The following is a 23505-nucleotide window of genomic DNA, read 5'->3' as shown; positions in this document are numbered from 1 at the left end:
TTTAGAATATTTTTTATTTATTACCTAATGCAACTGTTTCATAACAATGCGATTGCATATTTATTGTAATTCATTGTTACGCGATAATTTTTTTGTTTCACCACATCCTTACACGTAATTTAAGACTAACATTACATGTTTGACATTCTTGCATTCCAATTTTACAATTTTTTTAAACTTAAACCAAATTGATTTACTTTCTTTTCAGTTTTTCACATAGCAACACATTAAACCATTTATTATTGGTTTATGCACATAAACCCTATAGGTCGCTGACACTAGTTTATAAGCTGCGCTAAATGAATGCCTTTAGGATGTTTTAAAGTAGTCCTCGTTTAAGCGAGAGCAATTAGGAGAGACCCGTTTCGCTCTCTTGACTGCCCTCCGGGAGTAGTTCCCGCTTCGCACAACTTAAGTTCACTATGTACCTACACAGGTATAGTCCTTCTTAGTGCGTGCGTTTTCGATGTTACTGGGGTACGATCACCCAGTCAATTTTTTAGTCCGCGGACCTCCTGTTTCCGCGAAATCAATTTCGATGAAGTTGCACGAAGACTAAATCGGCTAGCATCACAACTTCAAACACATCCAATGCGAATATTCTAAACATAAACTATATTCCACTGCGATAAGAAACAATGACCGTTCTTCTGACTGACCAGCGCTTCTAACGCGTGATCCATCGATTACTTTTTTAAAATCAACATGACGATCCATCCATTCCATCGTTAAATATATTCAATCTAATGAGTCTTTAAACATACCATGCCATGTGGCGTATATGACCCACGCTGCACTTTCCGTTCACGCCATTTGCAGTTCTCATTGAAAAACAAAGGACTCTTAAAAAATTAATTGTATGGTCGAATATAGATAACTTCACATCACATATGCGCATACGTAAAGCATATTAAAATTTATAATATTTACCTGCTAATTATAGCTTTGTAGTATTGAAACAGAGTAAAGCATGGATGCACAGACCGCGGCCCGCCGGTCGAATACTGATGGCCCGCCGACAGCAAAAATAATACTTTCGTACATTCGAAAAATGTTGAATTCTATTCCAGAATAGAACCAAAAAAAATAATTACCTATACTTCTGGCGGCCGGCCCGCCATCAGTTCATGATTTGCCCGAGTGGCCCCTAGTCTTAATAAGTCTGTGCAACCATGGTATAAAACATACGTCTTAAACTACTTTTTTTAATTTTTAAAATGAGGGGCGTACACGTCCCACGCGGCCTGAATGGTAAATCTTCAAAAAATGCCGTGGGACGTGTTAATATAATGCAATCGAAAATACATCTGGCATCCGCCATCTTGTAAATGACTCGCTTCAGCATTTACAGGCCGTGCAATGGACAACCGATTAACCATAGCCGTAATCAGACGGTCCACGGAACGCTCTTCCTTCAATTCACCATTGCGCAAGTACCAACCGGAAACAATTTCATCTAAAAACCTCCACCTCGTAAACAACACAATAGTGTAATCACAGAGGTTAGTCTTTTCGATATCATTACGTAATTGACATTAAATCTAATGCTTTGTTTTGGTTGATGTTAGTGCTTTTAATCCGGGGGCTTTTACAGCTTCTTCGGTACTGAGTTTTACGTTGCACGATGACATACCACATGTTCATACCAAACCGCTCTACCTGAGTAGAGGTGAGTACACGATGTTGTGTATGCGTCGAACCTAGGAGGGATCCGGATCCTTCCACTATTCGTGGTTAGGGAACGGGAGGCCGCCCCCTATTACGGTTATTGTGGTGTGGTGTGTGCGGTGTACTGTACGGAGTACCACAGGTGCAGTGGTTGTTAATATTAAATCTAACAGAGATCCAATTTATACCAGATGCTCGAGTCTAATTATAAATACCGTAACTATTAAAACAAAATTGTAATTTCTATTCTTATATCAATATTTATGAGGTCTATTAAATAAAAAGAACCAAATTGATGTAACAACATAAAAACAATCTAGGTATGAACACATACATAATGTTTGAAACTCTCCAAGCGCTTGGTACTAGTAGAATATTTTGTATTATCAACATGTCATCAGATAGACGCCCCATTGCCAAAACATAGGCCTCCCTCAAAGATCACCACGATGACCTGTCTTGCGTTGCCTGCATCCAGCGACTTCCTGTAATCTTGACTATATCAGTAAGAAAAGGACCAATATATAGCAACTTCCCCCTCCACGGGGCATCCTCAGGAGTATTGTTATGCTGATTAGTGCCAAAGTGATTAGTACACTCGGTGTTTGGAGTTTGGAGGGGTGAAACACGTGTGTTGTGTGTGATTTAACGGTTGTAGCTGTTTAATTCGCATTGTTTGCCGCATGCGCATTTATCAACGGGCTGGCGAGCGGTGCACTTTATTGCACTACTACTACTACATAGCGGAAGTATTGTATAGTATTGGTCCTTTTCTTACTTAGGATGGACTACCGCAAAGTAACGCCTGAATCCATTAGATACTTGACTATATCGTCACTATTAATGAAACCTCGTCTGTTCGTGACACAAAAATACCTGGTTGTCCATGTAATATTCCTACAAACAACAAAACAAAACAATGACGGAAAAAAATCGGAGATATTTTGTTCAAAAGCAAAATTTTATGTAATTATACCTGGGAAAATGAATAAAGCATATAGAACCATGTCGCGTATTTTAAAAGGCTTGAGTCCTGCAGCCTGAAGTAGATATATTGATTATTATTTAATTGTTAATAAAAAAGTAATGTGATAGTAAAATGTAAACATCTACATAAACGGTACGCAAATTTTTTACTTAAGCAATATTTGTATAAAGAGAACTTCCAAGTTTAAGCTTACTCTTTGGAAGTAACCTAATTAACGTGGAAATTACTATTGTTTAGTGAGACGTTAGCTATCAAGAAGTCACTGTGCCGTTTTTCTTAAAAAGCTATCACAATATTGGCTCAATTGTATCAAGACATGATTCTTAACACACCCCATGCCACGTGAGGCGTATAAGACCCCCGTTCCACTTTCCGTTCAGGCCATTTGCAGTTCTCATTGAAAAACAAAGGATTCATAAAAAATTAATCGCAGAGTCGAGATAACTTCATATCACGTATGCGCGTACGTGATGAATATTAAAATTTATAACTTTTTTTTTCGTTAATTATAGTTTTGCAATATTGAAAAAATGTAAAGCACACGTGTTAAACAACTATTTTTAATTTTTAAAGTGTTACTCGTATACGCCCCACGAGGCTTGAATGGAAAATTTTCAAAAATTTCCGTGACACAAAACGTGTTACAAAAGTTTTAATGACCTCGTATATGTTTTTATTTACTTTTATTTTATTTAATATCTCTTACAATTTTTTTAATTTCCATACATATCTCTCGTCTTTCCCAATGTATTTTATTCTTATACATCCTCTCCTTCCACATATCGCCTCACTTTATTAGTCTTTTTTCCAGAGTTACAACTTGGATATAATATTTTAAAAAACTTTAACCATTTATTTATTCTTAATTCATATTTCGTTACTATCTATATCGCACTAGATTTACATTTCTAATGTCACAGCTATTTTATCTCCCTTGTTTACTACTTCCATTATTCTTGCACTTTTTATTTATTTATTCCTTCCTCTATCACAGGGCTACCGCCTACTCATATTTATTTTAACTCGCTCTCTTGCCTATATATATTTTAGGAGATGTAAAAAAAGTATTTGTTACTTGTACATAACAATTGTTTATAGATAGAAGTAAAATAAAAAAAACGTTACGAATAATCTATACGACAATTAAATTCTTTCAAAGAAGGATTTTCCACGTATTGCCCTACTCGAACCGCGGGGAACCAAAACTTTTTATTGCGCGAACGTCTCATTTCCAGGTAAAACGGACCGAAAAGCAATTACACCTTTTAACATTATTAAAACGTTATATTAATACGACGCAATACATTTTATGGTTAGGTTAAAAAAAGGAAAAAAAAAGCTTGTAGTCTTAAATTCTGAGTACGCAAAAAATTCAATAGTGGTCTCTAAAGAAAAAAATATGGTGGCAATAATCAAATTCGGCTAAAGAAAAATCGAGAAAATTCGCTGAATGCGGACAGTCCAACACCGGACGGTAATTGTCCGTCTATAGGTTGACATAAGCTAAAATCCTCTACAATTATTTTCACACAATGCACACCACAAACATACCTCTTACACAAACACTTTAACGTATAAATAAATATCACTTCCGTATTTAAGAAAAGGACTAATATATAGCTACTTCCGCTATGTAGCAGTAGTCGTGCAATAAAGTGCACCGCCGAACGCGCATTTATCAGCGGGCTGGCGGGTGGTGTACGTTATTGCACGACTACTGCTACATAGCGGAACTAGCTATGTATGAGTCCTTTTCTTACTTACGATGGTCTTCCGCAAAATAACGCCTGAATCTATTAGATACTTTCGTATTTAATTTGAATTTATCATTTAATTATTTCAAAAAGCACTCTGACGGCTTTTAAACAGTTTATAACTACGCATATATAACATCGACATATTAGAATTAAATATCTATTTTAAAAGTGAAATTCTAAAAACATTATTTTCTATTAAAAGTAAACTTGTCACCGCCACCTTCAAGATATAAAAAATACATTTCAATAACAGTTTTAAAGAATTATAAATTAATTCATATTTTTAAGCGAACCCAATGCAACAACAAACATACTAGACGTGGAGTTATATGTAACATACAATGGAACGTAAAATTGCATGCATTACAAACATTGCATAATTATTAATTATGTACATACATTATTACATTAACTTGACTACATAATAAAGAACGTAGTTAATAACCATTCCTTGGGGGTATTTTTGGTGACTAGGTATTTTATAAGTGACTAGGTATACACGCGATTTTGTGCGTGTGCAATTTGTGAAAAAAAAATATTTCTTCTCTTCTAATTTTTTAATTTTTTTTTATAACATAAAAGCGGCCTTAGTTACTTCTTATAACATCAACCACCTGCCAGTACAAGTCCCGTCAAAATCCATCGGTTACAGAGAATAGCCGGTGCGAACAAACAGACTTGAATGGTAAAAAAAATCATTTTGGTTTCACATTGGTTGAATTATTTATATACTCTGTATTGTATATCATATAGGAGATAAAATAAAACAAAAGGAAATGGCTAAAGATGAAGCACAAAGCACAGTTTAATATTAAACAACGACTTTGTACATATCATTTAAATTTAAAAAGTAAATAATACATATATTAAAATACCCTAATTAACTTCTCTAATATATATGTTTACTCCCGATGTTGTATTTCTCTAACAACCGAAACATAGAGAAGTAGTAGAAAGATGCAACTACTAAGCATTACATCCGCCATTTTGAATCTTCAAATATAAATATGTAACTTATAATTTAATTTACATATTTACACACAGCAATAATTTAATCGAAATATAATTTCAGTAATCAAAATTACCAGAAATATTTTGCATGAACTTTATGAAGATAGATTTGTCATTTTGAATTAAGATCACAGATAAAAAATATTGGCAAAATATTATGCAGCACAAATGTCTGACTCTTCAAATCGAAGTTATCCTAAAAAAGGTTAAAATGCACTTTGCTTTTGTTTACCCGTAGGAAGTTATTTTTTTTTATATATTTATGACGTAAATAAGTGATTTAATTTAATTGCACTATTCTCAGCAGTGAAATAGCCTTCGTACGGGATTATCGTCATCATTATTTCAGCTATAAGATATCTGATGATGGGTATAAGTCTCTCCTATAGATTTCCAACGAGACCTGCTAGAAACGACTTGTAGCCAGCACCTTCCGTCGACTTTATCAACCTCGCCTTTCTACCTTGAGGCCTGCACTTTTGAAGCCAAAGCCGTCATCTGTTCTACGCACTGTAACCTGCGTACAGCACTACTACTTCAATTTGCCAAACTGTTTAGCAACGTCTGTTACTTTCATTCCTCTACCGTCCTTCTCATTATTGATGCGATCTCGTAAATAAATCCCATGCTTAGCCTTTTCCATCTCGACAACGTGATCTTACCATTAAGACTCAAAGTGAGAGATGTTCCACTGAGCCAAGTCATCACTTCGTTAGAAAAACAAACAAATAAAGGAAATAAACTATTAATGTGTTATTTTAAAAATAGTGTTTTATTATTCTCCGTAGTTCAACAAAAGGCCAACGTTTCCAGCGTTCAGTACAATGGACCGTAAACGTGCAGGACAAAGGAAAATATTTCCTGGTATTCGATCGACGTACGCTTTGTACTTTTTCGTTTTAAATCGTAATCTTATCGTGTATTTAAATATATTTATCTTGTATTACCTGCACATGGCCAGATAATTTCGTAACTTAGATATATAAAGACCATGATCACCTACCCGCTGATCCGATCAAGTCAAACCAATAACTGGACGCTGTTACTGAATAATATAGAAAAAGCTTGTCATCTATTAAATCAAGGACTTCAACAAAAGGACCTTCAACCGACAAGTACAAGAATATGTTTATATTATTAATATCGTTCCAAACAGACGCGTAAACATATAGGGTGTGCATCCACGAGGTCAAAAGTGTAACTTTGTTTGTGTCACTTATCTATAACAGACTAAAAATAAAACGCATTTTACGAATGCATATGTCCTTCATTGGCAATAATCGTAACACGTGATTTTTAATTAACTAAACAAACATCGTAATAAAACTGATAAAGATATAATTAAATATCACTTGTGTAAACTTATGTTATATCAAGACATTTTTGTTGGTTATAACCGTGAACCATAATCTGCAGATCAAGCAAACAAAAGAACGTGAACGAAAAAAAAATATTACAGTCGATTGCCCCATAGTTACTCACTCGATATCAACGTCACTCAACTCCAAGGTTGTCATACGTCCATTTATATACAGCAAATTGAACTTTAAAATCACACAGCTAAAAACCAAATCACATTAAACACGATAGTGAGCGGGAGACACGTCCGCACGCGTCGGCGATCCGATCGCGAGTGAAGTAGGAAATGTACACAGACCTGATCTTTTCCTGTGGCTGGCGACGTTGCTCTTGCGCAGATTTGCAGTCCCCCACCGCGGCGCCTGCGAAACAATGTTACATAAAGTTCAGCGATTTTGACATCATTGAGACACTGTATCGGGATTTCCTAATAACACCGGTAACGATTTACGGTAAACAAATTATAAAGTAACCTCATAAACGACAATATGTCAATTTTTTTATTATATGTTTATATTATTTGTCATAACATATATAATCATATAAACAGTGCCTTTACTTATATACATTAATGTTTATTAAAAGATTTACATTTTATAACAATCAAATGAAGTTTGAACATAATCATTATTGTTGCAAACTAATGAACCTTTCTAGTATGTACATAAGTAAATTGTATATATAGTCTTTAGTTCAGGCCATACCAACCGGTTGCAATAAGCTACCCTGTCTCCAAGAAGAGACTTGTATCCCTACAAATAAACATAAAACTTGAAATTAAATAAAAATATACCACACAGCGTGGTTGGCTATAAGTGTAATAACTTTAAAGGTGTAGAAATATGACTCATTTGCTGTCAATTAATATAAAGTACACCTTGCCCAGAAATCAATTGTTTCAATAATGATAAACAATTTCCGAAATTGTGATTACTTATTTAAAATTAATTATTATTTTATTTCTGTTCCCGACTTTGTGCTGCCAGAAGTTACTAGCATGTCGCATTCCAATAGAAAAAATAAATTACACCAATACCTCGCTTTGCGTCGTTACGTTTTGCGTTTTTTTCGAAGTTGCGTCGCTGCTTAATTAGTACTAATTTTCACTGTGCGTCGATAGATTTTCGAGGTTGCGTTTTGGGTTCGAGTCTAATTTTTATTTTGAAATTTTCTAAAAGATGGCAACACTTTTGTTACTAATTGCGCCATTCTATCAAAACTCGGGGATTCCCTTTCTAACTAAAAATCAACGCAATTTTAATACAGTTTTATTTTCACTTTGTTTTGCTAATTTTAAGAGTTCATTTTCAATTACGTAGTGTGTTGTAATGTAGTGTGTTGTGCTTTTTTAAAAAGAGAATAATAAATTTATGTAAATTTTTACGTATTGTTTCTTGTTACAAAAAGGTTAATATTTTTCTAATTTATTTATTTGCAGAATTAATTTAATTTTTTTTTCAATGTTTACTGTGTTAATTTTTTTTAAATTAGTATTTTCGTAACCCTGGAACCTATCTTTGATCTTTACATGGGTTGCTATAGAAAATCTTAATTCACTTTGCGGCGTTTCAATTTGCGTTGTGTTTTTTTGGAACGTAACCACGACGCGAAGTGAGGCATTGGTGTAATGTAACATATATTAGAGTGATCACTTTACACCGATGATTATGAATAGGTGTGAAAGCTTTACAGCTTTTTGCTGTAAAAGACCTATAAATTCACACTTTTAAAGGTTTGATACCAGTCACTATATACAGTTGCAAGTTACACTAGATTATTACGGGATAAAATTCCTTAGTTTTAAAAGTTAAGCCTTCGCTTCGTTGTGAGTTGAAACACTGTACTCTAATTCACAGCTTTTCTGACCTTTTGCGAACCACCTCCTATTTAAATTAAAACGTTCCAATGCCTCTTTGAAAAAAGATAAGAATACAAATTTTACGTGTTTGTGTTTATTCACCATCCTCCTCATTTCAGCCATAAGACTTCCACTAGTGGATTTAAGCCGCCTCCATAGTATTCCAATAGGACTTGTTGGGTCCGGTCTGAACGCATCATCTTCCTTCTGAACATGACAAAGTTGTCTGTCCACCTTGTGCACGGCCCAAGCTGCGTATGACCGCCCGTGATCTCCACTCTATTATGTTTATGTACTATACACCTTGCACCCTTATACAGGATGTGTGACCTCTACAATTCATATATTAGTAATATTGATATATTCTCGTGTTCTCTCGTATATTTTGAAAGACAATTTCATTCGTAATTATTGAATACACACTATACGAGTACAATTTAAACCTTATTGGAACGTGACGGCTTGCTGTGACTCGTAATTATTACTGTGTACTCTGCAGAATGCGCTGGATCTTTGATCTCTGTTTAGTAATGTTTTTGTTTTGTTTTGTTATTGTTTGATTTCGATTCATTAAATGTTCTTAGTGAGATATTTATAAGGTAACAATTGTAACTAATTTTATATTTCTTAGTTTCTAAGTTTGTACTATCCCTCTGCCTTTTGTTACTGTTTCTCTCCAATAAAGTAAATGAATATACATATTCTTCTTTTCAGCCGATGGATGCCCACTGCCAGACACAAACCCATGCCAAAGATCGCCACGAAGGCCGGTCCTGCGCTCCGCATTTCCCGGCTCGTGATTGCTATTAAAAAATCCATCAGCCCCAATGGTCATCGATTACATGACTGATGTGCCACGTCCATTTGAGACGAGCAATTCTTCAAGCTACTTCGGTGATGTTAGTTCTTCTGCGGATCTTCTATTTCTAATTCCATATTACAACGATATTTCAAACATAGCCCTCACCATTGCTCACTGGGTGATCATAAATGAACTCACATTAACAATCACAAATCAATCCTCTCTTTCGCCCTCGAGAAAATAGAAAGTTCCAGCTCCGGCTTCATCCAGGGGGCGGTACCGCCTCTTAATAATGCAATAGCTTCTAGATACGATCACCATAAAGGTTACAATACACGACCTCTTGTTACGTTATTAAATAATTACATTCATTATATTTATTTATTATTATTGTTAACACTTTTGTACACCATACTAGAAAAAAATAGAAAAAAAAATAATTTCTTTACGAGATTATCTTATATCAATTATATAATTAATTTTTAACATCAGTCTTAATAATAAATACACGGACTCGATACTTTAGACGAAAATTAATTTCATTTCTTTAGACTCCACACAATGGACATAGAAGAGCGATCACGTGAGAAGCAAAATGCGTTACCATTTTTTTTAAAGGCAGGTGGAATCCGTATGTATATGTATATAGTTTCCCCTTCAAAATGTCATCCCTCCGGAGAACATGTGCATCGACTGTTACATCCCGGAAATCAATTAAATATATTAGCCGAAAATGTTATATTTTTTAATACAAAAAGTAAAAAAGACAAGGTCGCTTCATATGACGTGATATAATTGCCTGTTAATTATTTTTGGCTACCTCGGAATAGAAGACAGTACTGTCATATGTACTCAGTTAGTACTGTGACATTACTGTTTTATGACTAATATAGTCGTCATAGTATACAAAATTATTTTTTATAGGTGTAAAAGATTTTAAGGGACACCCTTGTCCTCACCTTGGGTTGTCAGCAAAAAACTTTAAACCTATTTCCAAACCCGCCCTATAAAAAGATCACTCTTAAATATGTTACATTTTTTTCATATAGGAATACGAGAGGCCAATAATTTCTGGCAGAACAAAGTCTGTAGGCACAGATAGTAAATAATAATTAATTTTAATATATAGTAATCAAAATTTTCAAAACGCACTTTCTTACTGTATTATCATTGTTATTTATTATTTCTAAAACCATTCACCTTTGTATAGACTGTACCATACATTAAATGTCAGCAAATGAGATGCAACGACTCCTTTAATGGTTTTACACCTATGACCAATCATCCTGTACATAGTTTCGAAAATTATATTGACCCATTAAGCTGTTGAAGGACTTCACAAATCATCACCGACATTCGTAAGACCTCGTTTGAACTCGTGAAACCAGTTGTAAACAGTAGCACGAGATTGAATTTCATCACCTATCTGTAGTCTATAATGGCTATCGATGATGAAAATTTTCAAGTCTAAAATCCGTGATTCTGAGAAGTACTTTATTGTGACCAGTTTTATAAAATCAATGTTAATTATTCAAATATAAATTTAATAAATCCTATTTTAAAGTTTTAAAATAATCTCTTTACTTTGATTTTTAAACTGGCCAATTCTAAAAATATACCTTCGTCTCGGTCTAGCAATATTTAAAAATCGAATGATGAATCTGTTGAAATTTTAAACAGAGAATAATCAATGCCGAGATTGTACGATTTCAACGACGTTTTTATACATGCGCGACCCAACCAATTCACGCAAAATAAATAACTAAGTAAAGACGATATTCAAGGCAACTGATTATAATAGAATAAAGATTGATGAGAATAAAGATAATAGAAGAAAGAATAAAGTTTCTCTAGACGTTCTATCCGACCAAACATCAATTTCTACGAAAAATCTTCGATCAGACAATAATACATATGTGATTGACACTATGATCTGATTGATATATTTCGAACATAATGCCGATGAAGAGTAAATATTTATATTTATTTAAAAGCAATAACGGTTCTGTATTTTGTATAATTTCGGACTAAATAAATATAATGAATACGTTAATCTAGTCAAAGTTGTGTAGAAACACCATTCTGAATTCATATTGTAATCGCACGATTCTACTCCTATACAATTTTTTCATTTATTCATGTTACCTTCCAAACAGGTGCATTTAAAATAACCACCTGTGAAAGTCATAAGAAGAATGTCAGACGAGCCCAATTTGATAGAAACTAGAATCAGATTGAACTATATAAGGCATCCTTCGTTATAACTACGAGGGTTCCAAGCGCGACTTGATCTGGTAATAAGTCACAACAAACTCGGCGGATTTTTTTAACACTTACAACAGTGTTTCGCAACCTGTGTGTCGTGACACACTGGTGTGCCGAGGTCTGATACAAGTGTGCCGCGGTAAAAATAATAAATTGGAATCTTACAATTATTCATCATACATATTTTGTATTTGAGACACAGTGGCCTGTCATGTTCACTCGTATCTCGAATTTAGCTTTCGGTGTGCCACGATATTTTTATATAAATTAAAAAGATTTTAGTGTGCCGTACACGAGAAAAGGTTGCGGAGCACTGACTTATATTATCTTTAACACGCATAAAACATATAACAAAGTAATACCTAGCTTTATTATCAGTATAAAATCTATCACACTAAATAGTACATCCTAACAAGTTTTTTATTAATTAACTTTATACATTTATTATACTACACCAGTGCTTCCCAACCTTTTTGGTACCATGCCTTACATTTTTTATGCCTCAAAAGTCTTATACCCCTCAATGTAACACATGTAATTTTTATATAAAGACGAAAATGTTAAACTCGTATCGAGTCTATTTTTGAATTGCCCCCTTGTGGGGCGTGGGCACACATGAGACAATTTAGAAACATTACACGGGAGTATATTGTAATACGCTACTATAGTTGCCAAAAAAGTTTAGTGACTCAAAAGACATTAGCAAGAGGTTTTTTGATTAAACAATCTCAATAAAGACAAATACCAGAGATATGGCATCGGTCATATACGACCGAAATAAAGGCATATTAGAGTCGACACCGCCTTTTGTTCCATAGTAAAACTTCAAATAATATTTTGCCGAAGATGGAATTGTAATTTTACCGACAAATACAAGTCTAACGAAGCCTTTGACAGATAAACATCGTATTTCGATAAACAAATACATTTACTCGTTACAAATGTGGTAACATTTCAACGACAACCATAGTCCGAATTGTTATTTGACCGATAAATACAACACCGACAAATATTATGTAAAATTTAGTACACTGCCCCAGATATTAACCGTAATAAATAAAAATATTTGCTTTTATTTAGTAGTACCTAATACAACTGAAAATATATTTAATTAAACAAAACCGATAACGCTTCCGCGTCCGCTTGCGCTTTACCTTGTAATCGCGGGTTTATTTACCCAACGAACGACGCTCCCATGCCGCGCGAGCATTCTACAATCACGTTTTTGCATTTAGCTATAACACTACATCCATTACCTCATCTGAACAATCGTTATTGTATAATCTGCGGCTGCTTACGTCTGTCTTATTTATTTTCTGTGTACAAATATTTATACCTCATAAAACGTGATACGTTATATTTACGATTCATTCTTTAGTGTTGTAATAAAAACCCCGTTTAATGTCCAATTGATTGATTGTTTTGAAATATGATTTACAATTCTTTATTGTTTAAAATCATTTTAATTATCTATTTTTAAAATAGGTTACCAACAGAAAAATAAGGCAATAAAATTCACACGGTTACGAACACTACCCTGTGTGACGTTTTGTAAGTCGTTGTATTTCGAGCGACAGAGATCTGCAAAGCCGAAATTACCCGATTGTCTTTTTCCAAAGGTGCAATATTTATCGCCGGGTACTGTATCTCGAAGTCATTTTATTTTTCTATATGAAGACAGGTAGAATTGTAAGCCCATTATCTAAATTGTAATACGCATTACTGGTAGACTTAGTTTAAGGCACTGAGGGATATTGGATGAGAAAATGTTTCATAATTTCACGAAAGCAGAACGAGCAGTCGGATTCGACGATTGACCTATTTCTCGAAGTTTGACTTAATTACACTGTTTGCCTCAGATATACGTACGAGTCACCAGCTTCAAGAATCTAAATCGCAACATTATTAGGTTGAACAGAACCTAAGGGTTTGACATAGTTTATTTCAATTTAAGACCCACCCTTTGCGAAACTCAATCGAGGTCTTCGAGCATCGTGTTGAATTTCTACACCAATAATGTCATGATTACAATAACGTCAGCAAATCACAGGTTCATGTCAAACTGAATTTCGTATCATGTATTCGTTTTGACGTTGATGCCGAATTCTATCCATTCCAGGAACTTGAAGACATACACGGCAGCAGTGAAAAATCCCGGAGAAATAACAAATCTCAGTCTCACATACAGGGGGTACAGCGTTGAAAGTTTAACTACAAGTTGGACGGATGAACTTGTTAAGGGCGCCGGAAAAAGATTGATATAGGTCGCTTCCAATCGGTCCTTATGTGGGAAAGAACTATATATAGAAGTGAACATCCTACGGTTGAAATGATGACGATCAGATGGCTTATTCTGACCATGACTTCTAATTTATAATAATGATGGCAGGTAATTTTTTTTTCTAGATCAGCAAGACTGTCAATAACATTTTTTAAGCATCTGTTTGTCAAAAGGTTTAATTATCTCCGAGTTACACGTGTTTTAGACAAAAAAAAACTGATTGATATCGTTCCGCAACCACTATATTAGTTTGATTTGGATCCGTGAGATTTCTGGTTATTCAGTAATCTGAAAAGGCCAATGCGGGGACGCTATTTTGTCACGATTGATGAGATAAAAACCGAATCGAAGGATGGTCTTAAAGACTGTACCGGATAAAGATTATTCAGACTTTCAAGGACTTGAAAAAGCGTTTTTAAAAGTGCGTTTTATCGGACAGGGATTACTTTAAAGGGAATAAAAATGATTTGGTATTTCCTTGTTTTAATACATTAGCAACATCCTTGACGAATTCCAGTAGTTTTGGTTGCCGTAATAACATATTACAGTTTCATAACGTATTCTGCAAAACCATCGTGAGAAGTTCTCTAGAGTAAGAATAATGTGAATACAGACTTCTGCTATCTCGAGTACATTTTAATTGTATTGTTACGGAGAACTTTATATGTTAGCGATATATTATATAATAATATTAAAAATACAGAGACTGCTTCGTCTTATACTATTCGTTTATAAAATATATCTTTAAGCAGACTATTACACGTGTATCATTTCTTCTCAGTCGTGAACTCTTGTCAGAGTGGTCGTGGTCGTGTCCCGATCGGTTCTAGGGGCGGAGCCCTCGCGCCTTGATTTCGGTTGAAATTGATGTAATTACCCCGGGGGCTTTTACAGCTTCATCGGAACTGAATTCACGAAGCGGAAGGGTCCGTGAATTTAAAAATAAAACAGAAGCTGGACAGACGCATTCCAGTTGTACGATGACGTTTGCACATAATAAACCGCTCTACCCGAGTAGAGCTGTGTAGTGTTGATGTTGTTCATGTGGTTTAGGACGGCAGCGTGGACCACAGAGCCAAGGATGGAGCGAACAGCCCTACGAAAGGATGTTGTCTATTTAATGGAATCAGGTGTTATTTTGCGGAAGTCCATCCTAAGTAAGAAAAGGACCAATATTTAGCCACTTCCGCAGTGATTTAATGGTGGCAGTTGTGTAATTCGCAATGTTTGCCGCATGCGCATTTATCAGCAGGCTGGCAGGCGGTGCACTTTGTTGCACGACTACCACTGCATGTGCGGAAGTAGCTTAATATTGGTTCTTCTCTTACAAAGGATGTTGTCTCTCGCGCTTTACGTCGCCTATAGATCGGTATTAGGCAAAGAAGAGAATTCATGCCTTTACGTTCATAGGACAGTGGTAGTTTATTTGTAACAGATTATAAAAGTATTTAATATAAAAGTTACAGAAATTATAGGCCTATCGATACATTTATTGATTAAATATATAGTAAATTAATTATGTTTCCTATAAATACTGACCGGTTCAGTTATCAGAACGCGCAACTTCAAAGCGAACTGTCAAATGCGCAGTTCCAAAAGTCAAATATTTTCAGAGATTTTTAAAGTTTTTATTTCATTTTCTAAATTGTTTTCCAAACGAACCTTTATAAAATATTTAACAAAATTATAAAATTTAAAATATGGGCCGAACTAGAGAAAGGATTAATTTCTTAATATCGATAGACATGATTGTTCCAAATTTAAAAAAAGACAAAAAAAAACCAATACAGGAATTCTCACCTTGCTCAGTACAACCTAACCTGTACTACGTATGATATTGGACGAGAAAATGTTTCTTAATTTCGGATGCTAACCAGCCGAATCTGATTCTATGATTGACTTCTTTGTCAAGCTTGAATTTACCTACTTGACTGTTTGCTCCAGGTACATATACGAGTCAATGACTAAGAATTAAGCCTGTTAATTGTTATTGACGTTGGCATATCTCCGATGATCTCCACCAAGGGATCTTGAGACCAGACTACAAGTCTGAATTTATCAAAGGCACTTGAAGCTATGGGCTTGCAATCGAACCTTGTTGGAGGAAGTGGTATCGCAAACGTCCTTCACTCGACAGTTACCATTATTTATTTATTTTTAATGGTCCCCGCTGTTTGGGACCACCTCTCGTTCCCCTATCTCGTGTGGGACAGGGACTTTTTATTTCTAGTAATTTATTCATATTTTTTATTATTATCATACTTCTCTTTCATGTATCATCTTATCTGTCGTACTGTTTCTTTCATTCTACAATTTTCCCAGTCTTTCTCTTTCATTCCATTAGCCATACATCCATCCTCAACCACGACAGTTACCATTAGGATGATGGAGAGAACGATTATGCAACCCAAGAACAGGGATCAGCACAGTCGAGGCTATTCATTAGGTCCTAGAAGACTGGACCAACAGGCGGTACGGTACTCTAACCTTTCTGATGGTGCATGTGCTTTCAGGGTATGGATGCTTTAGTATCTGTGTCGCATAGACAGGGAACTGTCAACGACATGCCACCAACGAAGATGATACATCTCAGCACGCGCATGAGGAGTGTACAATTTGGGAATGACCTAGCGTTGCCAGGCTTCGTCAAGGTACAGAACGAGCAGTCATGGAGCGCTGGTATAAACATTTGCGAAAAAGTAATGTTGCAGAAGAAGGCTGGGGAGAGAGAGAGAGAGAAACAATATCGGAGCTCCCCACCCGCAGTCGGAGACCTGGACTTCGGAGAGTGTTACACTTCGCTTCGGATTCGGGGTGTTCCGCCGCAAGTAAGGAGTGGAGGTATTAGGCCACCGCTGTTGAAACATCGATAGTATGCGAAAGCGTTCCCGTAGTTTTAAACAAAAGCCGTTCAAGAAGACCGTGGTGTTTTAGCCGGTGGGAGTTCCAACATAATCCTTTCGTTGCACTCGCAGCGGAGGGATATTTGCAGGATTTACCCACGAGAAAAAAAAAGGCACGACATGGGCGTTTGATATAGTTATGTTATACTATCTATATTCACTTTAAGGAGCACCCGTTGCGAAATTCAATTAAGGTCTTCGAGCATCAGGCTTACACATATATTAAGAGGTCACTGTGAAATTGATTTTATTTATTTCTTCACGCACTGAGTATTCTAATATAGTGTCTGTGTTTAAAAATATTCGATTTGCATACTACATTGCATAACATTTTGCAATACAATTGAACTTTTTCTCCTTTTATATCTCATTACACAATTACACGAGCTCAAACAAATTATCATTATTATGTTAATTACACGTTTAACTTTAAATTTATAACCGTGTGTTGGTTCCTTTTAAGGAAAATCAACTTTTGCAATTTATTCTTAAATCAACACTGAAATAACTTTCTAGAACCTTCTATGTATAACCATGTACAATACTGAAGTGTATTATTTGGGTACTGTATATAAATTCATTATTAATGTATTTTATTCTACTTTCATCATATAGAGTACTAGCTGATCCCGCAAACGTGTTTTGCAAAAAAAAAATTGATATTTTAATTTACAAATAAAAAATAAGGGTTGATCGTAGAGGGGTGAAAATTTATGGTTGTATGTATTCTTGTATGCTGTATCATAAAAAAATAAAAACAAAAAATTTTTTTTGTGAACAACCTTTATCACTTAGGGGTATAGAAAATAGATAGTAGCCGATTCTCAGACCTACTGAATACGCATATTAAATTTGGTAAAAATCAGTCAAGTCGTTTCAGAGGAGTTCAAGTTCGAAAACCGTGACACGAGAATTTTATATATTAGAAGATGTATGAGTATACAAGGTAGATTTTCCGGAAAAGGAAAACAAGTCATAGCAGTATTATCAATAACGCAATTGTATGACGCGGTTTAACATGTTTTGCAATTCGAATGCGTTTCGTACGTGAGCTCTTTTCAGCTGAAATTTCTCAATCATTATTTCAGTCGTAGAAAGCCCTTTGTTTAACAGGCCTACCTTATATTTGCATAGACCACAGGTAGCCTAGCAATAAAGGATTGATACTTGCGATGGTAGGTCGCCGATTCGTTTCACGGGATATAAACTTATATAAATCACATTTAGTTCATTAATTGTATAGGATTTCCTCTGCAAAGAGTACTAGTTTTCAAAGGATGAACAGCAGCACATTGCGATCATCAACCTGCCTGCCAAGGGTGATGATTATGGTATATCCTCTATAGATATATTTGAGATAAGCTTATGCCTTGAAGTGGGTGTCTATGGGCTGAAATGATATTTACAATAGTAAGGATTATTTTATATTCAAGAATTGTTTTAGATTTATTTCTTTAGACGTCCCATATAAAAGAAACACAAACGCCGGTCGTTTAAAACGTTGGACAAAGATAAATTCACTGTGAACTAAAAAATAATTATGTAGACAATTTCAATTGGTAGCCCGGCGAGTGAAGAAAGAGACATACGATCGTAGGTCACTGGTTCGATTTCCGAGATATCTAATATATAAAACTCTCGTGTCACTGTGTGCGTGATTGAACTCCGCCGAAACGGCTCGACCTATTTCCGTGAATCTTGGAGTGCATATCGCCCAGGGTGGAGAATAATCAATCAGGACAACATCTATTTTTCATCCCCCTAAATATTAAGGGTGGTCCATTTCTACATTTTTTAATTTTTTAGACAAAATTTTTTGTTTTTATTTTTTGTGACACACCATACAAAAATACATACAACCCTAAATTTTCACCCCTCTACGATCAACCCTTATTTTTTATTTGTTAATTGAAACCTTTATTTTTTTTGCAAAAAAACGTTTGCGGGATCAATTAGTACTTTTATACAATTCACACTTTGTGAATTGATTATACAGGATTGCCACTGCTCATATAACAAGTTCTAGAATATGGGCAGCAGCGTCTTCTATGTGCCATAATTCACCACTGGGATCGCCAATACGTTTGTTAACCGTGGCGATAATGGTATACCCCCATAAATATCTATGTGCTTTAACAACGACGACAACGACGAAACAAAAAACATATAACATTTACGCACATGTAAATAAACCTAACGTCTATGTGCAATAAAGTTTCTGAAATAACTTTTTTTATCTATTAATCTTCGAATTGATTATTCATAGGTAAGACAGGCGGTATGAAGTATCAGCAAGTACTTTATATTTTAAAACGTAATCATGTCTGTAGTGTACATTACTCTGTTGAAAATAAACGAGCTAATTAAAAATTTTAACGTTGCAAAATTATTGACGTATTAAACACGTTGATAAAATTAATATATGCTAATCACATCACGTTCTTAAGTTTTATATTAAATAATTCTACAATAGGCTCTCAAAAAACAATGACTACGAAATTAAACGGTTACGGATATATTGAATTTGTCCTTCTTAAGATCTTTCATTCGTTCCTCTTTTGTTCTTCTTAACATCTTTCATTCGTTCCTCTTTTGTCCTTCTCATTCTCTTCCGTTCCCTTCCATACCTTATTACCTTTCCTTCACTAGTTGGACTGACGATATAATGAGGGTTGCGACAAGTCGCTGAATACAGGCATTGCAAGACCTGTCCCTGTGGCGAGCGTGAGAAACACACGTCTTGCAGATTTCTATCGCCTGACTTGAAAAATACCAATATAACCCATTGTAACGAAAGACATACACTTGGAAAAAAAGAAAAGAAATGAAAGCTTACTTTTAAATATACATAATGTATACTATCATCATAAGCGTGACCTATATACTACTGCGATCAAAAAGCAACATAAAATTCTTATTTAAAACTCCCGGGAGCGAGTTTTAAAATAACCTTTGGTCATTGAGGTTGAATCTATTCGTACCTCGCACCAGCACGAACATATTCTACTACTGGTGCCCCTCGTTTCGACTTGCTGTCGCCTGGCCAGTCCTGGGAGATCCTGCAGCTGCTTACCACTACTATCAGAGGAGTACCGACCTACGGTATAAAATAAGACCAGACCAGGCCTTCTGCCCACTACCATTTTATTTTTTCTGTTGTTGATTTTGCTGTTTCTTTTCACCTTACCACTCACAGCAGAAACGGTACGATGAAGGCAGATAATTTTGATTTTCTTGGTTGGTAGGGCTGTCTATAACATTTACCAATATTGTGTTTGTCAATAATAAGATTAATATTTGTTTCAGTCTAAACCACTTTAAAAGTCTCGATTGATCGATGTCACACTGCATTAGTTCTTGGAATATTTTTTGCCAAAAACTGGACTAATATCGTTCCGGACCCACCGTATTCGTTTCTTATAATCAACCTTGAGCAGCAGAGTAGAGTTAAAAATAAAACAAATAAAAAAATAACATAAGTTAATGATCAATAAGAGTTCCGATGTTGAATAAATGAATTTTACCTTTTTATAAATATATAAGCGACGTAGATTTTTTTGCAAAAAATGTTAACTGCATTTTATATATAATGCAATATTATGCTTTTATATTGGTACGTAAGCTTAGACATCGAGACACACCCATTACATCTCCTTCCTTCATCCAACGTTACGTCGTAGTTCACGGAAATAAACGGATACAGTTAATAAATCTTGTATCGATCGTTGAATTATATTACGAGCATAAGAAACCGACACGCTGTCTTACAGATATATTTATTTCTTCGTAACCATAAATAACATAGTTTTATATTATACTCTCAAATGTTATATATACATATACACTTTAGTAGTAACCTAGTGGTAGAGGACTGAGACTTGAAATCGAAGGTCGCGGATTCGATTTCAGAAATACAACGCCGGACCAATATTTAGCCACTTACGCACATGCGGTGGTAATCGTGCAACAAAGTGCACCGCACCGAAAACGGTACGTGCTGTGTGGTGTGTAATATTTTGTTCCATAGTGACGAACGCGGTGTCGTGAGACACATGTCGCAAGTGCAGGTGGCTGTTGATGTGGGAGTAGCGCTTAGTGTTGATCTGCAGCGTATGTGCGAAAATTTCCTTAAGGATCGTTCGGAAGCAGCCTGCATCTAACGTCTTTCGACGACCAAAGACTTGACCACTTTGTGAGTGAACGTCCTTTGTTACACTTGCCCGTAGTTTCCATTCCACAATTCATGCCTCAGCGGTAATCCGTTCTACACGCCATGAGGCATGCCCACTGTCTCTGCAATTTGCAAATCAGGTACATCGGTTACTTTCGTTCCTCTACCTTCATTATCTTTGAATCGATTCCTTACAGATATCTAGCATAGGCTTATTGGTCGACTTAGTCTTCAAAAAGTTAACAAATCTTTTATTGGCACGGGTGTACGCATTTACAATAAAAGTCTGCAAATTATCTTAGACCTCCTGTTTCGAAGCTTTAAATCAAAAATTTAAAGTATATTAGTAAATAAATCCCATTACAACTTTCAATAGTTTTTAGACGATCCAAACATGTGGAACCTGGTTTTATTTACATTGCTGATATTAATGTACACATGATTTTTTCTTATTTCATTTAAAAGAGCAACTGTACAGTTTCAGCGTTTCGAGTCAATAGTAGCTTTACTTATGTCAAAATAATCGACAATTCCAAAGCCCATGTTTATTCCTAATTGAATAAAGATATTTTTAATTTAATTGTATGCTTGTCGATTAGGTAGAATCTGGGAGACCACGTGTTACCATAAACCACTACTAGTAACACTAGGAATAGTGGATGTACACTTATCCCCCGGTTTACACGATACTTGTTTTACACGTTTTCGCTTTTACACGGTTTTCCAAGTAAGTTATTTTTGTTTTTATCGCACTCTACTAAATATTACTGTGATTGAACACGTGTGCTGTGTAAATATTTCACGGGGAATCCCGAGCTTATGTGCTGACTTGCTGCACACGCACATTGTGTCTGTATTTCTTCGCATAAAATTAAAGTTTTATCTACGGAAAATTGTATTTGAGTGAATGTTTCACAGTTTCAGAAAGGTTTAATTTTCTATATTTCTTAAATTACAAGTGAGTGCATAGTTTAGACCATTATAAATTAACGGCTGTGATTAAAGCCGTAATATATTAAATATTTTAACTTGTCAATGCATTTTATTTTTATTTCTGCGTACACCTAAAAATATTGAAAAAATCACAACTATTAAATAGCAAAATTATGCATTTTCTGCAAGCTTTTCGATTTACACGGATTTGATTTAAAAAAATTTAATTTTCGATTCTTGTAATTTCTTCGATGTGAATTAAAATTAAGTTAGAAGCACATTACCGTGAAAATATTTAATTTTCTGTTGATACTTAACACTGTCTATAATAAGATTTAGCTTCTAATGATTCAAAGAATTTAACCTTATTGGCCTTATGAGCTCGCTTGTTAAGCGATTGATTTAATTATAAGAATTCCTCCGGCATCGATCGAAGAAACCTTACCGGGTGAGTAGTACAGATGTTGATTGACCGCTATCTGCTAATGTCTTCCTGATCTCGTTGGGCGTGGTGGCCTGCCTAACTTCGTAATGCACTGGAACATTCCTCTTTAATATCGTTACGTAGTTCAAGAACTTTCTAGAATATTTTAAAAAGTCTTATAACAGCTAGGAAAAACTTTTGATAACTTAAAGTTAGATCGAGGGCGACTAAAAAGTCGCATCTCTATGCTCTTGTCCGATCAAGTCCAAACCAGGCTCGATACCAGGATAGCTGAAGCTATATCCACCGTTGAAGACCAGAATAGATGACGTAACATACTACGCCACAAATTTTCTTAAAAGGATCATGATCCTTAGTAGTGGGAATACCGCGCAAGGAGGCGGAGAATTGACACCAAGGAAACATCGTAAACCAACCGTAATATTTTAACTAAATAATATCAAAACGAAGTAACATACACTAATCTGAATTGGATGGATAGTGGTTTTTTGTTACTCTCCGTACAAAAAAAGTAAAAAATACGTTATTAATGTTTCACGAAATTAACGAATAAATAGATATATCATAGTCGGTTTTTATTTAAATTTTTTCTGCGTTGGTTTTCTTGTATGTTTGCGTGGCGCGAGCGCGTTCGTGTGAGTTGCGCGCGTATCTTCTAGTTTTTTTCTGACAAAGCTATAAATTCAACCCTTTAAAGTTCTTACACCAAAACCACGCATGTATTTGTGTGCACATGTATGTGCGAGTGTGTGCGTGCGTATGTATTTTTACTATGTGCGCCTATCAGGGTCGAATATACGACGTTAAGTTAGTCTTTATCAAGACCTGTGCGAACGCTATTCTATGAAGTGTGCTATCACGACTGGACGTAAAGTGCAGTGCAAACATCTGAACGTGTTATTATGAGGGTCGATTGGGCCCGTTTCCTCATTACGGCCCGGCCCTGCCGGCTGGACGGCGATTGGCGTACCACTTTCACTCTCAACGTCCCACATAACACACAACCGACCCGCGACCGCTTGCGTCATTCGACATTATGTCATTACTGTATCTCTGCGCCGTTC

At 35.3% G+C, this 23505-nt stretch overlaps 1 protein-coding gene across 2 annotated transcripts in view; it reads right to left on the bottom strand.

Annotated features, from left to right (window-relative positions):
- Nucleotides 1-23505, bottom strand: part of LOC137920174 (uncharacterized) — a 60204-nt gene that overhangs the window by 26761 nt on the left and 9938 nt on the right. The window contains exon 4 of one of the 2 annotated variants that reach the window (XM_068763432.1): nucleotides 7082-7145. In XM_068763432.1, the coding sequence (XP_068619533.1) occupies nucleotides 7082-7145 (64 nt within the window). Of the gene's footprint in view, nucleotides 1-6906; nucleotides 7045-7081; nucleotides 7146-23505 lie in introns of those variants that run through there. The other variant, XM_068763433.1, reaches the window with a different exon arrangement.

This window comes from Battus philenor, unplaced genomic scaffold (assembly GCF_028537555.1).
Source record: "Battus philenor isolate CCGP_79_NKW_IND1 unplaced genomic scaffold, ilBatPhil1.0.hap1 SCAF_18, whole genome shotgun sequence".
Classification (NCBI taxonomy): domain Eukaryota; kingdom Metazoa; phylum Arthropoda; class Insecta; order Lepidoptera; family Papilionidae; genus Battus; species Battus philenor.
The sequence above is the reverse complement of the archived record's forward strand: the minus strand, read 5'-3'. Positions and strand labels throughout refer to the sequence as shown.